Source organism: Enhydra lutris, unplaced genomic scaffold (genome assembly GCF_002288905.1).
Source record: "Enhydra lutris kenyoni isolate GAN:26980312 unplaced genomic scaffold, ASM228890v2 scaffoldscaffold30, whole genome shotgun sequence".
NCBI lineage: Eukaryota > Metazoa > Chordata > Mammalia > Carnivora > Mustelidae > Enhydra > Enhydra lutris.
This window is the reverse complement of record NW_019154114.1, coordinates 8,741,043-8,759,558: the sequence shown is the minus strand read 5'-3', so window position 1 is coordinate 8,759,558 and position 18,516 is coordinate 8,741,043. Positions and strand designations below refer to the sequence as shown.

Genomic DNA, 18,516 nt, shown 5'->3' with positions numbered 1-18,516 from the left:
ACACACACACACACACACACACACACACACACACACACACACACACACAAAAGCCCCCAAAGGCTATCAGATTTCTCAGCAGAGATCTTGCAGGCCAGAGGGAGTAGAATGATATATTCAAAGTACTTGAAAGAAAAAAACAAAATAAAACTTGCCAACCCAAACCACTATACCCAACAAAACTGTCCTTCAGAAGTGAAGAGAGCTAAAATCAGCCCCAGACAAACAAAAGATTAGGGAGTTTATCACCACCAGGTCTTATGAGGGATGCTAGAGGGAATTCTTTTAGCTGAAAGGAAAGGAGGCTGTGTGACAACATGAAAGTATAAAACTCACAGGTAAAGGTAAATATATAGTCCAATTCAGAGCTTGGTACTACTGTAGTGGTGTGTAAATCACTTTTATCTTTAGTATAAAAGTTAAAGACTATAGTGTTAAAAATAACTACCACTATAATAATACGTCAGTGAGTGACAGCATAGGAAGAAAGGCAGTGGGACATCAATTACATAAAGCACAAGGAAAGGAGAAGTAAAAGCATAGAGGTTGTTGTTGTTGTTGTTTTAATGTACAGGCAGAACAATCTTATTTTTTTTTTTTAAATAATCTCTACACCCAGTGTGGGGCTTGAACTCACAACCCTGAGATCAAGAGTTGCATGCTCTACTGACTGAGCCAATCAGGCACCTCCAAATGTAGAGCTTTTTATGTGATTAAAGTTAAGTTGTTTTCAGCTTAAAACAGACTGTTATAAAATATTTTACATAAGCCTTATGATAACAGTAAAGCAAAATCTGTAATAAATGCAAAACAATGAAAGGAAGGGAATTAAAGCATACCACTACAAAAATATAAATCACAAAGATACTAAAAGAATAAAAGAGGAACAAAGGAACTGAAAAAACAATCAGAAAATAATAAAGTGCCAATAGAAGGTTCTTCTTATCAATAATTAAATGTCAAAAGATTAAATTCTTCAATCAAAGGACAGAGTGACTGAATGGTAAAAATACAAGATCCAATAATATACTGCCTATGAGAGACTCACTTTAGTTTTAAGTACACACATAGGCTGAAACTGAAGGTTTGGAAAAAAAAATATCCCATGCAAATGGCAACCAAAAGAGAATAGAAGTAGCTCTAACTTATAACAGAAAAAACAGAATTTCAGGGGTGCCTGGGTAGCTCAGTTGGTTAAGTGGCTGCCTTCAGCTCAGGTCACAATCCCTGGGATCAAGCCCCATGTTGGGCTCCTTGCTCAGCGGGGAGCCTGCTTCTCCCTCTCCCTCTGCATGCCTCTCCCCCTGCTTGTACTCCCTCTCTCTGATACATAAATAAATAAAATCTACACAAAATAAAACAAAAAAACAGAATTTCAGTGAAACTCAGTCACAACAGACAGGGAAGATCACTTATGATAAAGTGGCTCACTTCATAAAGAGGACAAAACAATTGTAAATATATATGCACCCAACCTTGGAACACCAAAATAAGTAAAGTAAATGTTACCTGATAGAAGAAATAGATAGCAATATGGTAACCGTAGGTGATTTCAATACCCCACTGTCAACAATGGATAGACTGTCTAGACAGAAAATCAGTAAGTTAATACTATGAGCCAGATGGACCTAAAAGATATATGTAGAACATTCCATTCAACCAGAATATACATTCCTCACAAGTACACCTGGAACATTCTCCAGGATAGATCCTACATTGGGCCACAAAGCAAATCTTCACAAATTTAAGGAGACTGAAAGCATATATATCAAGTATTCTTTCTGACCATAATGTATGAAATCAGAAATCAGTAACAGGATGCAAATTGGAAAATTCACAAACACATGGATATTCAACACCACACTTATGAACAGCCAATGGGTCAAGTTAGGAAATTAAAAAGTACCTTGAGACAAACAAAAATGCACATAAAAATGTCATACCAAACTTATGGGATGCAGCAAAAACAGTTCTAAAGAGGGCATTTTATAGTAATAAACACCTATTTTATGAAAAAAAGAAAGCTCTCAACTAAACAAGCTAACTTTGGTCTTCAAGAAACTAGTAAAAAAAGAACAAACTAAGCCCAAAGTTAGCAGAGGGAAGTAAATAATAAAGATTAGAGTAGATATAAATGAAATAAAGACAAGTTAAATAGAATATACAAAAATAAAAATATTTTGAAAGACAAAACTGATAAACCTTTAGGCTAAACCAAGAAAAAGAGGATTCAAATAAAATTATTAAAAAGTAGACATTAACACTGGTATCACAAAAACAAAGGATTATAAGAGACTACTGCGAACAACTGTATGCCAACAAACTGGACAGCTTAGAATGGATAAATTCCTAGAAACACACAGCTTATCAAGCCTAAATAAAGACAAAATAGAAAATCTGAACAGACTATTAACAAATAAGGAGACCGTAATCAAAAATTTCCCAACAAAGACAAGACCAGGACCAGATGGCTTCATGGGTGAATTCTACCAAACATTTAAAGAAGAATTAACATCAATCCTCAAATTCTTTCAAAAAATTAAAATGGAGGGCCGCCTGGGTGGCTCAGTGGGTTAAGCCTCTGCCTTCAGCTCGGGTCATGATCTCAGGGTCCTGGGATTGAGCCCCGCATTGGGCTCTCTGCTCAGTGGGGAGCCTGCTTCCCCCCCCTCCCCGCCTGCCTCTCTACTTGTGATCTCTGTCAAATGAATAAATAAAATCTTTAAAAAAAATTAAAATGGAAGAAACTGTTCAAAATTCATTTTATGAGGCCAACATTACCCTCATACCACAGCCTACAAGAAAGGAAAATCACAGGCCAGTATCCCTGATGAACACAAATGCAAAAATCCTCAACAAAATACAAACATATGAAGTTCAAAAGTACATTTAAAAAGATCACACACTGCAACCGAGTGGTTTATGTCCTGAGTTGCAAGATGACTCAACATACACAACTCAGTAGACGTGATATACCACATTAGCAGAACGAAGGATTAAATCACATGATGATTTCCAAAGATGCACAAAGGAGCGCCTGGGTGGCTCAGTCATTAGGCGTCTGCCTTTGGCTTGGGTCATGATCCCAGGTACAGATAACATGATCTTATATATAGAAAACCCTGTAGAACGCCACAAAAACAAAAACAAAGACAAACCCGTGAGAACCAATAAATGAGTTTAGTAAAGTTGCAGGAAACAAAATCAGTACACAAAAATCAGGTGCATTTTGTTACATGGACAACGAATTACCAGAAAAAGAAGGAGAATAATCTCATTTACAAAAGTATCAAAAAGAAGAAAATATCTGGGAATAGATTTAACTGAGAGGGTGAGAGGTTTGTACAATGAAAACCGTAAGACACTGATGAAAGAAATAAAGACACAAATAACTAGAAAGATATTCCCTGTTTATGCATTAAAAGAATATTATTAAAATGTCCATATCACCCAAAGTGATCTACAAATTCTGTGCAATACCCATCAAAATTCAGGCGTTTTTTTCACAGAAATAGAAGAACAATCCTAAAATTTGTGTGAACCCCACCAAACATGCCAAAGAGACAGAGTGATCTTGAAAAGGAAAAAGCTGGAGGCATCCCATGTCCTAATGTCAAACCGCACTACAGAAGCTATTGTAATCAAAACTGTGTGCTATTGGCATAAAAACAGACACACAGGATGATGGAACTAAATGGGGAGGCCAGAATCAACTCATGCATTTACGGCCAACTCCTCTATGGAAAGGGTGCCAAGTATACACAGCGGGGCAAGATGGTCTCTTCAACCAACGATACTGGAAAAACTGGATACCTGAATGCAAGAGAATCAGACTGGACCCTTTCCCTATGCCACATACAACAATCAGTTCCAGATGGATTCCCAACTCAACTGTAAGACCTGGAACTGTAAAACTCCTGGAAGAAAACAGGTGCAAAGCTCCCTGACATTGGTCTTGGCATTTCTTTGGAGAGAACATCAGAAACCAAAATTAAACAAGGGAGAATACAACAAAAAACTTTCTGCACAGTGCTGGAGACCAACAAAGTAAAAAGTCAAACTATGCAACGGGAGAAAGTATTTGTAAACCATGCATCTAATAAGGGGTCAATATCCAAAATACCTAGGATCCCACGCAACTGAATACCACAAAAATAACGGATTTAAAAATGGGCAAAAGGGGCACCTGGGTGGCTCAGTGGGTTAAAGCCTCTGCCTTCGGCTCAGGTCATGATCCCAGGGTCCTGGGATCGAGCCCCGCATCGGGCTCTCTGCTCAGCGGGGAGCCTGCTTCCTCCTCTCTCTCTGCCTCTCTGCCTACTTGTGATCTCTGTCTGTCAAGTGGATGAATAAAATCTTTAAAAAAAAAATAAATAAAAATGGGCAAAAGACCTGAATACACTTTTTTTAAAAGATTTTACTTATTTATTTGACAGACAGAGATCACAAGTAGGCAGAGAGGCAGAGAGAGAGAGTGGGGGGAGCAGGCTCCCTGCTGAGCAGAGAACCTGATGAGGGGCTCGATCCCAGGACCCTGGGATCATGACCTGAGCTGAAGGCAGAGGCTTAACCAACTGAGGCACCCAGGTGCCCCTCAGTCAGTCCGTACGGAGCTCACACCAGGCCCTGCTCTAGGTGCCAGGAGCAGAGTGGATGAAAGAGCGTCCTCGTCCACAGGGAGCGCACATTTGAGAAGCGAGAGAGACAGGCAGTACCCAAACATTATCCAGGGCATGAGAGTGCTAAAAACAAAAATTAGGTAGGATGAGGGACAGCGAGTGGTGGGGAGGGAACAGTGCTATTTGTTGGTAAGGAAGGCTTAGAGACAGTTTCTCTGAGGAGTGGCTTGTGAGAGAGACCACAATGCGGAGATCTCTCCGGGCATCAGCATGATCCCAGGCCCCTGAGGTGAGAACGTGCTCATGTGGGAAGGCACCGAAGCCTGCGCGGCTGACAGGGAGTGGAGGAGGGTCCGGATGTAGCCAGGGGCAGCTCTGGGAAGTCCCCTGTAAGCTCTGGAAAGGGTCTGCGATTTGAAGTATGATAGAAACTACGGGAGGTTCTGAACAGGGGAAGAATACAGATTTATGTTCAAAACCATAGCATGGGGAGGACGGAATGAAGAACGGCAAGGGCAGAGGGAAGGTTGGCCCAAATGAGAGGTGGAAAACAGCACCTTCCTCAGTTATGACTTGCATTTTCTCACGAGGGCACTTACAAAGCCTCTCACCTATTCCAGAGACCTGGGTATTGTTTGAAAACACCAGTTTGCACCAGGCTGTTGGAGATGTGGGCAGACTCAGACATTGCTCATGGGAGCATTAGTTGGTACAATAAGGAGAAGACTGGCAGTATCTTTTAAGATTGAGAATGTATACATGGGGCGCCTGGGTGGCTCAGTGGGTTAAGCCTCTGCCTTCCGCTCAGGTCATGATCCCAGGGTCCTGGGATCGAGCCCTACTTCGGGTTCACTGCTCAGCAGGGAGTTTGCTTCTCCCTCTTCTTCTGCCTCTCCCCTCTACTTGTGTTCTTGCTCTCTCTCAAATGAATAAAATTTAAAACTGTTTTAGAAACAACTTATCCAGTGTATACTATGGGTCAGACATTGTTCTAAGATCTATTGAATTTTTAATCAATCTTCCAGGGCAAGTCCTAAGATTATCCTCATAATATAGATGGGGAAACTGAGGCACAACACGTTGTCATTTACCCAAGAACACACTGCTAATAGGTAGAGTGCCAGGATCTGAACCTGGCCAGAGTCTGGCCCCCGAGTCTGTCCTCTCAGACACTATACCGCAGAGCCCCAGACTGAAGGGGGACCATGCCTGTCGCGCTGGCATCAGCCGAGGCCACCCAGGGCTTGATTCACTTTCTATGTGGTCAGTATTTTATTCAGCACAAAGTTACAGACTGCCCATACAATGTGTGCTGAACCTACAGCCGTCACCATCCAAACGCGAACTAGAAAGAATCAACACATGGGGCACCCAAGGGACTCAGCCCGACTCTTCATTTCGGCTCACGTCGTGATCTCAGGGTCATCAGACCGAGCCCCTCTGCTGAGCCCTGTGATGGGTTCAGCATGGAGTCTGTGGGAGATGGACTCTCTCCTTCTCCCTCTGCCCCTCCCCCCCGCCGGTACACAGGCACTATAAATAATTAAATACTTTTTAAAAAAAAGGAATCAACATGCAATGCATAGGAATTGCAATCTGTGTAAAAACCCTCCAAAATGAACTCAAAACACCTTTACTGAGATGAGCATGTCTTTTAGGTTTCTTTCCCCAGGAACCTAAAGGATGTTCTAAATCCCACAAGGAAGCCACTGATCCTGAGGATAAATGAACTCAACAACTTCCAGAATACAGCTCACTCAAGATCTAAAGTAACGACAACGCATTGGTAGCTGGTGGAAAACATCGACCAAGAAGTGTCCAAGGAGCTGGCGCCCGGGACTGGGTCCGTACCTCTGTAATCTCCGTACAGGTTGGGAAGGAGGGTGCGATTGGCCCACAGGTAGAAATGCTTTGGAAGTCTGATCTCTGAGAGACGATGGGAAAAGCTCCTCTGGATCGCTTGATGGAGGTAAAACCTATTCGAGTTCTGTGCTGAGTAGACTGTAGTCATCAACAAGGTAAGGAAGAGGATTTGAACTAGGATACAAGAGGGGGAAACAATCAGTTGAGTGGTTAGCTTAGAAATTCTCTACACCTTCTCCATGGTTCCTAAGACTTGGCAATTCCATACGGTTCAACCTAACATCTGTAAACAGATGAACCAATGTATTTGCCACATAGGGGGACCTACAAACACTGATATATGCCTTCCCAGAATTATTCTGCCACTAATCAGAAATTTTACTTGAAATAAGGTACACAATATACCACAGGAAAATTGTTGTATTTCAATTCTTATAACTAAATGCACCCTGGCCCCAATCTTTCTCTCTCTGTGTTCAGACTGTGTTCACCAGAAAGGGAAGGCCAATAAACACAGAATTGGCCTTCTTTGGTCCGGGAAATCCAATAACTTCAACACTGTATGTGCTGACCCAGTTCCCTGGCACTGGGCAGACTGCCATTTTTGAAGGCATATCCGGTTTCCCTCCAGCCTGGGAAGTGTAGAGAGCAGGCTGTGTTATTACGTTCCTTGTGCCGAGGAAGGGACTGATCCAAGCACACACCAACCTACCATGACTCCTAAGTTCAAGCGTCTTCCCATTTACCACACCACCTAGGGCTCCATGTTTTTTCCAAGGTGAGCATTTAAAAAAAAATTTTTTTTAAAGATTTTATTCATTTATTTGACAGAGGGAGAAACACCCAGAGCAGGAACACAAGCAGGGGGAGTGGGAGAGGGAGAAGCAGGCTCCCCGCTGAGCAGGGAGCCTGATACGGGGCTCGATCCCAGGACCCTGGCATCATGATCTGAGCTGAAGATAGATGCTTAATGACCGAGCTACACAGGTACCCTCAGAATTTTAAGATAGCTTTTCGCTGTCCTGTATTTTCACTTTCTTCCCACTCCCCCTTTGCTGGGAAATGTGCTGCAGGATCGACCCATTACTGTTTGCCCTCCATACCCAAAATATCTCCTGCCAGCTTGAAAAGCTTCTTCTCTTTCAAGGTTCTTTCTGGGCGTTGAACCAGACTGTTGAAAACTGGAGCTACATAGATGGGGTTGTTTTTATCTCTTGAACAGGTAACGGTGGACATTTTGCTGTCAAAAATGCAAATGTAGGCCAAAAATAGTTATATTTCATTAAGCAGTTATTCACCAACAGTTGCTGAAACTCCACTGTGCATACCGCTTATTAAATGCTGGAAAAAAAAAAACAAAACCAAAACCAAAGAATAAACCCACCTTTGTGGCAGTTCTCCAACTATCATGAAGGACTTAAAAATTCCAACCCCCCCCCCAGCAAAAATTCCAACCCACTGGAGACTGATACTATTTTTTTTAAGTTTATGTGTTTTTATTTTTTTTAAAGATTATTTATTTATTTATTTGTCAGAGCGAGAGAGAGAGAGAGAGAGAGAGAGAGAGCAAGAGCGCGCGCGCCAGAGAGTGAGCACAGGCAGACAGAATGGCAGGCAGAGGCAGAGGGAGAAGCAGGCTCCCTGCCGAGCAAGGAGCCTGATGTGGGACTCCGTCCCAGGACGCTGGGATCATGAAGGCAGCCACCCAACTGACTGAGCCACCCAGGTGTCACTATTTTTTTTTTTAAGATTTACTTATTTATTTGAGAAAGGGAGAGAGAGCATGTGAGCACGTGTAAGGGAGAGTCGGGGGGGGAGGGAGGAGAGAGAGAAAGAGAGAATCTTAACAGGCTCTGCCCTGAGAGTGGAGCCCATTGAGGGGGGCTGGATCCCAAAATCCTGAGGTCACACATGACCTGAGCCAAAACCAAGAGTGGGACGCTCAAATGACTGTGCCACCCAGGCGCCCCAGGGATTGAGGCGGTTATAAAATACAACAGAAATTGATTTGCTAGAAAAACGAAGAACAATAAGAGCATGTAAAATCCAAACCCATTTTGAAAATTAGATACAGTATGTCCAAAATTGGTCCAACTGCCATAAGACTTTCTCAACATTTGCTCTCAATTTCTGCATTTATCTTGGACTAGACACGAACAGTTCTAGGAGTGACCCAGACGCTGGGAGTACGGTCCTACGTGTTTCTCACATTTCATTGTGCAAAGGGATCACCTGGGAATTTTGTTCAAATGCAGATTCCGGGGTGAGGTCTACAACTGTGCATTTCTGAAAATCCCAGGAGATGTCAATGCTGCTCACCCACAGACCACACTGGGAGACATAGCCAGAGACACACAAACCAAGACAAAGACAGAAGGAATAACAGGACATAAAACTCGCCAGCATGTATGTGCCTAGTGCTTGGGGAATCACCGAAAAGAAAATAAATCTCCTGAGGAAGTCAGAGAAGGTGTCGTAGACTGAAACTTGACATTTGTTTTGAAGGATGAGTCAGATAAAATTCTTCAGATGGACAAAGACAAAAAAAAAAAAAAAAAAAAGCTCTTGCTTAAAAAAAAAAAAAGCCTTTTAGAAAGAGGGAAGAGCAATCCAGCAATTCAAGACCATGGATAAATGAAAGGAGAGCTAGGAAAACAGTTTGAAATTAGATTAATTTTTAAAGATCTTGTAAGGAATGGGGTGCCTACCCCATAGCAGTGTGTCTCCAACTCAGCTTAAGAAATAAGTGATTGGGGTGCCTGGGTGGCTCAGTGGGTTAAGCCTCTGCCTTCGGCTCGGGTCGTGATCTCAGGGTCCTGGGATCAAGGCCCACATCGGGCTCTCTGCTCAGCGGGGAGCCTGCTTTCTCCTCTCTCTCTCTATGCCTGCCTCTCTGCATACTTGTGATTGCACTGGGTGCCCCACTGGCTTAGTCAATAGAGCACGTGACTTGATCTTGGGGTCATGAGTTTGAACCCCATGTTGGGTGTAAAGATTTATTTAGGGGCGCCTGGGTGGCTGAATTGGTTAAGCATCCAACTCTTGATCTCTCAGGTCGTATTCTCAGAGTTGTGAGATAGAGCCCTGCATCGGGCTCACCGCTGGGCGTGAAGCCTGCCTAAGATTCTCTCTCTCCCTCTCCCCACCGCTCATGCTCTGTCTCTCCCTAAAATAAAGTGATCGCCACTTCTAGGGTCTGCTAGTGTTCATCTGTGATGGTATCCCTTTCAGAGAGCTAATCTAATCCTGAATTTGAGTTTATCATTCCCATGCACTTTTTTTTTTTTAAGATTTTATTTGTCAGAGAGAGAGCATGCGCACTAGCAGGCAGAGTGGCAGGCAGAGGCGGAGAGAGAAGCAAGCTCCCTGCCAAGCAAGGAGCCCAAAGCAGGACTTGATCCCAGGACCCTGGGATCACGACCTGAGCCGAAGGCAGCGGCTTAACTGACTGAGCCACCCAGATGTCCCTCTCATGCACTCATTAAAAAAAATATATATGCACACACACACACACTTCTGTGTATATTTATATACATATGTGCTATTTCCCAGGATTAGAGCATTAACTTTCTTGATTCCCGCCGCGTTGGTGAGGTTCATGGGCGTGACAGGCGCAGCTCCAGTCTGTTATCTAAAGGGCAGTTTCCTGCGGGCTTGGCGAATGAATGTGAGAACTTAGGATCACGCTGACATTTTTTTAGAGGGTGGGGGTTGTTCTTAATTGTAATGAGAAAATAGAGGCGCGACTGGGTGGTGCAGGGGTTAAGCGTCTGATTCATGGTTTAGGCCCAGTTGTGACCTCAGGGTCATGAGATCGAGCCCCATGTCGGGCTCTGCAGAGTCTGCACTGGATTCGCTCTTGATCACCATCTGCCCCCCACCCCCCGGCTCTCTCTCTCAAATAAATAAATAAATCTTTCTTAAAAAAATGAGAAAATACAGTAAAGAAGTGGGTTTGCAGGGCAGGCCACCCTGACCGGGACAGGTTTGATTTGAGACAGGTGCACGCATCCAGATACAGACAGTGAGTGGTCGGAAATGGCCTCTGGGGCTCAGGAGGGAAAGACTCCGGAGGAGATGGAGGACACGGACGAGAGGTGAAGCACCGAGAGGGCAGCAGTGAGTCTTGGGAAGAACGTGTTAGTGATGCAAGGTTTGCCTGGGGCAGCGGAGGAGCAGCCCCGCTAACCAGAGACAAGATCCCTGCGTGGATAAATGTGGGGCGGTGACAAAATCCGGTGTTAGTAGTTAGAACTACTTGAATTACCCAAGAGTGCCAAGATCCTCCCTGTTTGTTGTTCGTTCTCTTTGGAAAGCCACGGCATCCAGTTCAGCATCAGGGAGAGGAACAATGCGAGAAAGATCGCCTACAGGAAGATCCCAGGACAAAGTCAGGAGCAGATATCAGAGGACCCAAGGTCATCCCCTTACAGAAAGCTAAAGGTATGATTAATGCACTTCCACTATTTGACCCTTTACTATCATGGAAAACTGAGAATTAGGGAGTTTCATGATTATTTTTGCATCATTATAGGGACCCGGTTAATATAATGTTAAGATTTATATTTTTGCCTGTGGTCCTCAAGCTGCCTGGGTTGGAAAGCTTCAACTACTGGGTTATTTGTGATGATCTGTGGAAGTTACTTAAGAGCACCGTCTTTGGAAGACCTCCGATGAGCTGGCCTGGAGAAGCTACACTTTTAAAAGTTTCAAGGATTAAGTGTCCATTTTGCTAAAGAAATCACGGAATCTTGGAACTGAGTAAGACCTTAAGTATCGGTTCCACACGCAGCAAGTTTCCCCCAGTCCTTTAATTTCCATCGAGGGGAAGAAAGTGCTCCAGTCTTCAGGATAATAAAGCACAAGGGTGCTATTTCCAGCCCGCTGCTGCCGTATACCCTCTTTCAGAGGTGGTCGTTCTGGGTGTGTCTACTTTGGGGACCTAAGGTCGCCCTCTGGTGGACGGTCCTTGGATTCGACTTGGGGGAAAAAAGCCCACTTGGCCCTGGGTCCGACCAAATTCAACACTGTAGCGAGACCAATAGCTAATCTGATACAGTGGCTTCCATCTCTTTTCTTCCTCTTTTTATATTTTTCCCCAACACTCCACTGCAACTTTTTAAAAATTGAAGTAACATACATTTATTATAAAAGTTTGGGGAAAAAGAACTAAAGATTTTAAGAAAACATTAACATTTGGAATATATCCTTTAATCAATTGTCTTAATGTATTTGCAGAGTAGCTTTCCACATCACTACATTTTCCTTAACATTTTAAAACATGATTTTACTTATTTGACAGAGAGAGACAGCGAGAGAGAGACAGCGAGAGAGGGAACACAACCAGGGAGAGTGGGAAAGGGAGAAGTAGGCTTCCTGCTGAGCAGGGAGCCCGATGTGGGGCTCGATCCCAGGTTCCTGGGATCATGACCTCAGCCGAAGGCAGATGCTTAACTGACTGAGCCACCCTAAGCATCCCTTAACATTTTTTCTTTCAATGATTTTATTTATCTATTTGACAGACAGAGATCACAAGCAGGCAGAGAAGCAGGCAGAGACAGAGAGAAGGGGAACCAGGCTCCCCTCCAAGCAGAGAGCCCGACGTGGGGCTCGATCCCAGGACCCCGGGATCATGACCTGAGCCGAAGGCAGAGGCCTAACACACTAAGCCACCCAGGCGCCTCGAGCCATCCCTTAACATTTTTAATGGTTGCTTGGCATCCCATAAATGGATATGGCGGTCTCATAAATTCAGCAGTGTCCTATTTTTGGGCATTTACATTGTTGTCAATTTTTTTTTTTTTAATAAAGTACTCTGAATTTTCACAGGATAGGTCCTTAGAAGTGAAGCTTGCTTACTAAAGGGATGCAGAACGTGAAGGCTTGTACCCTGTATCACCAGATTTTCTTCAACCCAGAGCGAGTGCCCATGATCTCTGGCATTACCATGTATTATGGTTTTGCCACTTTTATTTTTATTTACGTATTAACGTTTTATTTAAGGGCTCTCTACACCCGGCGTGGGGATCAAACTCCTGACCTCGAGATCAAGAGGCACAGGTTCCAGTGACTGAGCCAGGTGGGTGGCCCTGCTGCATTTACATCTTTGTTGGCCAACTGCCTCTTTCAATTAGTTTTTTTTTTTTTTTTTTTGTAAAATGTCAGAGGGTTTACGGCTGAGAGATAAGGAGATAACACAGCTATACACTGTGTATAACTGTGCACAGGTGTTCCTGAAGTAGTGATGCGTGGATGGCAGAGCTCGAAGCATGCGGCGGTTAGAACTTCATGCAGTCACGCACAGGTGAGAGACCGCGGTAAATGGTATTTGACCTGTGTTGCTGGGACACCGGTGTTATTTAGTGAGACCACGTAACCAGAATTCACACTGCAACAGCGCAAGGGAGGAGCGCCCGTATACAAGCAGGGGTCACCTAAAAACTAGGACGTTCTCCTACCATTATCACACTTAAGGAAAGTCTCAATACTTTCCTTGTGTAATATCCTATCCATACTAAAAATGTATTCTTTAATCTAAGGATCTAGAACACTCTTCCATCATAAATTTTTTATTAATTTTTTTTAAAGATTCTATTCATTTACCTGACAGAGAGAAAGAGATCACAAGTAGGCAGAGAGGCAGGCAGTGGGGCGGGGATCGTAAGCCCCATTGCAGAACTATCCGCCATTTCAGCGCTCGATCCCAGGACCCTGGGATCATGACCTGAGCCGAAGGCAGAGGCTTTAACCCACTGAGCCACCCAGGCGCCCCTCAGCATGTCTTTTACTTATTTATTTTTTAAAAATATTTTATTGATTCATTTGACAGAGAGAGAGAAATCACAAGCAGGCAGAGAGGCAGGCAGAGAGAGAGGGGGAAGCAGGCTCCCTGCTGAGCAGAGAGCCAGATGCGGGACTCAATCCCAGGACCCTGAGATCATGACCTGAGCCGAAGGCTGAGGTTTAACCCACTGAGCCACCCAGGTGCCCCCTCAGCATGTCTTTTAAAACTGACTGTGCCTGAAACCAGCTGAGGCCTCTAACATAAAGTCAGTATTTCTTTGCCACAGTGGATGGTTTAATTATCACCACTCCAATGACCTGCATGCCCAGTACCCTGGATCTCCCGAGTCTCTTCTCTTTCAGTATTTTGATATATGTATTTCATATTTTGCATTATTTTGGTTCATTTGATTTTCCTGGTCATTAATCCGAGTTTCATTAGTGACATCTCCTTCAACTCAACTACTAGAATTTGAGTATTTGGTAAGTGACCTTTTTCATTTCCCGAAACCCTTTGTGTTTCATTCAACTGAATCTCCTGATGGAGATCTTGTTATTTTTGGTCTCCCCCAGGAGTTTTTGTTTGTTTTTTAAGATTTGAAAAAAAAAAAATCTCAGAACCATGAGATCGGGTCACATGCTCCTCCACTGACTCAGGCAGCCAGGTGCCCATCTTCCAGCAGTTTTCCATTAAGATCTACCTACTCCTTGCTCTCCCCGGAATGGGTGGGTCTCAAATGGGACCGTACACCAGAATCACCAGGGAAATTTTAAACCCCGTTGGGCCTTGGAATCCATCTCCAGAGATTACTATTTAATTGGTCCAGAGTGAGGCCTGAGCCTGCAGTTTCAAGAGCTCCCCAGGTTTGCCTGTGGGAGCGCGGGCCCACCCTCCAGGGTTCTTAAAGCAGAAGCAATCCCGTCACCGGCCATGCTGAAAACTCTACTGGGCAAAATTCGTGTTTGTTTGTTTGTTTGTTTTTCCAGCAAATGCCCTGTGAGAAATACTAAGAACGGAGAGTGGTGTGAAGAGAGCGGGTGCCTGCAGACTTAGTAAACAAAGTGTCTCTGACACAGACCAACTATTGGCAACACATGGACCTTATCTGAATCTTGATTTGAACAAAGTAACCATAAAATAGACATTTACAAAACAACTAGGAGAAATGGAACATTGACTCTAAAATGAAAGTGATGGGGCGCCTGGGTGGCTCAGTGGGTTAAAGTCTCTGCCTTCTGCTCGGGTCATGATCCCAGGGTCCTGGGATCGAGCCCCACATTGGGCTTCCTGCTCAACGAGTAGTCTGCTTCTCCCTCTCCAGCTCCCCCTGCTCGTGTTCTCTCATAAATAAATAAAATCTTTTTAAAAAGTTTTATAAAAAGTTAAGTTTCCTGGTGTTTTTTTTTTTCTAAGTAGTTTGTTGATTTTTTTTTCACTTGTCCTCTCTTGGCAATCCTTTTCCACTCTGCTTCTACCAGTCTATCAGTTCTCACCAGTTCTTTCTGTGACTTCACACATGCCTGAAATTTCATTCTGCCTATTTTTGCTGTTTTCTCTTTTTTGGGTCAAATTGTCAGAACCGTTAGGCACTTTGAATTGACACCCAAGGGTGTCATCTTCCCAAGTGAGCAGCCTGCAGCGCGAGTGGGTCCCTCCCCACCCCCCCATGCTGGGACGCCCCGTTTTCACGTACCTTGACGTGCTGGCTGATGACGAGGTTGTGAAGCACGGATAACATCACTGACATGCCCCAGCTGGTGGCCTGCTCTCTGGTCAGTTCCAAGCTATAAAGTGCAGTAAAAAAGGCTGCAGCCGGGCTAGCGACGCCCAGGAAGAGCCAGCAGAGGTAAGTCAACCCTCGGCGCAGGCCGTGAGCCATGGGCTTCCTCCCTTCTTCTGGGCTCAGGATGGGGAAACTGGTGGCCTCCCTTAAGAACAGAGGTGGAAGGAATCAGCTGAAAGGCAACAGCTGAGAGAGAGATGCAGGAAGATTATGGCTGATGCGGGAAGCCTGGTTTGGGGCCTTACCTGGAGGGCCCCTGCTCTGTGGGAAGAATACGTGTTTCCGAGAGCTCCTTGAGTTTTTGCAGTCGGTCGGTGGCATAGAGGACGTCACGAGGCCGGTCGGCCTGGGGGGGGACCCAGGGCGCGTAAATGCGACTGCAGCCGCTGCAGAACTCCGAGCAGGTAACGGGACAGACGATGGTGGCTTTCAGGAACCACTGCAAATACAGGCCGGGCTGACATGTCAAGGGACAGGCACTAGTGGCAGAGAGGAGCAAGTCATTCACAGGTGAGGGCGTTCCATTTCCCAGACCATGGAGACTGGACCCAGCAATTAACGACTGTCTTCTCTGAGCATGTTGGTGACTTGCTAATAACAATTTCTAAAATTCTACACTTGGATCCAGAATAAAAAAGAAAACACAACTTTTGATCTAGAAGCAAATTCAAATTGAAACCGAATTGGGCTTTCTTCACCAGAATGGTGTTAAGTGCCCAGTGGGAGGTAAACTATATTCAAGATTCCATAAATCCCCTAATCTGCCTGTTCCATAGAAGAAAAAGAATGACAAGTCTCAAGAGCTCCTAGCAAAGCAGATGGAGTGTGAGGGGGTCTGAAACAGAGGGCATTTCTGTGGGTTTTTCCTTCATCCTTTACTTTGTATCACCAGATATACTGTCTCGAAAGCGATCAGCTCTACTGGAAGTTTAAGGAAACGGAAGCAGAAGGTTCTACGGTGCCTGTTGGTTATGCCGAGAGGGAGGAGGAAGTGAGAGGCAGAGAACACGTCAGTTACCAACACCTGCGGAGCTTTACCATTTGCCGGATGGGGTCCTGCCCGCTGAGGAGAGCCGGGACCCTCCAAGTGAGAAGAGACGAGGCTGGCTAAAAGCTGTGCCATCTTGTTAATGCTGTGAGACGCCCATAAAGATTGTTCCCACTCCGGGAGTTGGTAGGTGTTTCTCCTGAGCAGGAATCCCACCGTTTCCTTCAATTCCTGAATGTGGAGCCAAGATGAGAAAAAGTCTGACATTCGCCCGGGACTGACAGCAGTTATACGTGGCAGGGTCATCTCTTTACTCTGAGAGTGAATGCTCAGTGGGAAGAACCTCTATTTTTCATTTTCTTTCTCCTTTCTCAGAAAGAAGTCTCCTCCCAGTAGCTTCAAAACTAGTTTTATGAGGGATTACAGAAAGAAAGAGGGGACAGCTGGATCAAACATCACCAACGAAAACTGGAGAGTAGTACCTTCTGGACTCACATCCAGTCCTCAGAATATATCAAGAGGAGAGACGAGGGGCATGAGCATCATGGCCAGGGCACAGGACTTAGGGAAAAGCTGTCAAGGTTAATGGGACCCACAAGCCTTCTAGGAGATCCTCTCCACTGACCATTCTTGCTACACGTAGAAGCAGGGCCTGCCATCTACTTATAAAATTAGGTGGCAGGCTTACCTCAGCCACCTCTGTGAGAGACAGAGGCTCAAAAGGAGCCTCTGGGAGGCAGGAGGCTTGTCTGGGAGGAAAGGGAGGCAGGGGTTCGTGTGGCTGGATCAGCGGGAAGAGGCGCCCAATTACAAGATTGACGGGGAAGAGGAGGACAGCAGTTTGGACGCTGGTGAGCAGCTGGGACCAGGTCACAGGAAACGGACCCACTGGAAGAAGAACATGACAGCCGCCTTCATCCTCAAGAGCTGAAGTCATCTCAGTCATTGCCCTCCCAGCTTTAGGCATCTGTTTGGCAAGTCAGCCATGATTATCCAAAGACAGGACATCCTCACGGACATTATCTAGGGACAGGACATCTAAGGCTAAGACTGACGTGCCGTTCCCAAGGCTGCTTCACTCATTCATGAACGGGAACAGGGTGGAAGTCTGTTAGAGCATTCAAAGCAAAGCGAAAACAAAGGCACCTCAGGACCCTGTTTCTGACCCTGAAAGGAAGGAGGGTGCGATACAGTGAAAGGATTGCGCGCCACCAACACCCCATGCCAGGCTCACCCGCACCTGGCTAGTCTCTCTCAGCCGTGCTGCTGCACTTGCTCTTTCTAAAATAAATAAATAAATCCTTAAAAAAAAAGAGGATGCCATCAAGGGATTTTTTGTTGTTGTTCAAAAAAGAGATTCCTTACAGGTTTCTTATCTATCACAGTTACATGAAATTATCATTTCACTTCCACATAATTTTATATCCAATGTATAAAGTGAGACAAACTTGCATTCGATTTTGGTTAAGTTCTCTAGATGTTCTGTGTGATTCCTAACCTAAACAAAACACAGGAGGGTTCAACTTCCACTAAAGGAAAAGAAAAAAAAAAAAAAAAAGATAGAGCATTAAGTTGCTAAGCAGACAGGAGACATGAGGGAAAAGTCCCCCCTGAATTTCTACGCCACATAGTACCACGCTACCAGCCTCTTCTGGTCAAGGGTTTTTTCCATCTTGTTCAACACACTCAAGACACTGTGGCAAAGCTTCTAGAATCAATGTCTCACCTTCTGCATGTCTGCTTGATCCTTTCTCCAAGCCCACACACACGTGAGTATATAGAATCCTAAAAGGCTGGCCAGCAAAGACACCCCAACAGGGTTGTTGGTCACGTGAAGGAACAGCTTGATCGTGTCCTTAATGTTCACGGTCCGAGGCACAATGAAGAAGTTGCTGCCGAAGTAGGCCAGGCGGTTACAGAGACACTGCGTCCTCAAAACCATGCTCTGTGGCCCAACCTGTAATTAGAATCAAGACGCTGATTCTAACTGAACAGAGTGCTAAGGAAGGGATAATCATAAAACACAAACATAGGCAGTTCTGAGAGGGAAAACTGTCCGGGCTGCATATTCACCGCTGGTGGTCACGGAGGCCGGGGGAAGCAGCATGTAGAGCGATCTGGCAGCCTCGGCCTCCGGCCATTCCAGGGGTGAACACAGACCCCAGGGGAAGTCTGCACATGCGCACAAGGAGACGTGAGAAAGAATGTTTCCGTCGTTGCTGTTCATAACCAAAGAATCGGAAACGACCTGTGTATGTCCAGTAACAGCAGAACATACAAAGAAATAGAGGGCTACTACTCTCTACTGATGGAATATTCTCTAGCAGTTAAAATGAATGAGTCAGAGCCAGATAATAGCATTGTGCATAAATGCTGAGTGAAAAATACAAGTTAAAGGGGACACCTGAGTGGCTCAGTCGGTTAAGCGTCTGCCTTTGGCTCAGGTCATGATCCCAGGGTCCTGGAATTGAGCCCCGCA

The 18,516-nt window shown here is 44.9% G+C and overlaps 1 protein-coding gene across 1 annotated transcript in view; it reads right to left on the bottom strand.

The window, feature by feature from the left end:
* LOC111153064 (polycystin 1 like 3, transient receptor potential channel interacting) overlaps positions 1-18,516 on the bottom strand; it is a 61,495-nt gene that overhangs the window by 14,228 nt on the left and 28,751 nt on the right. The window contains 10 exon segments of the mRNA XM_022511864.1: positions 6,471-6,656; positions 7,586-7,702; positions 7,705-7,722; positions 10,750-10,849; positions 14,960-15,194; positions 15,295-15,404; positions 15,406-15,488; positions 16,088-16,268; positions 16,726-17,004; positions 17,764-17,994. Coding sequence (XP_022367572.1) covers positions 6,471-6,656; positions 7,586-7,702; positions 7,705-7,722; positions 10,750-10,849; positions 14,960-15,194; positions 15,295-15,404; positions 15,406-15,488; positions 16,088-16,268; positions 16,726-17,004; positions 17,764-17,994 — 1,540 coding nt within the window.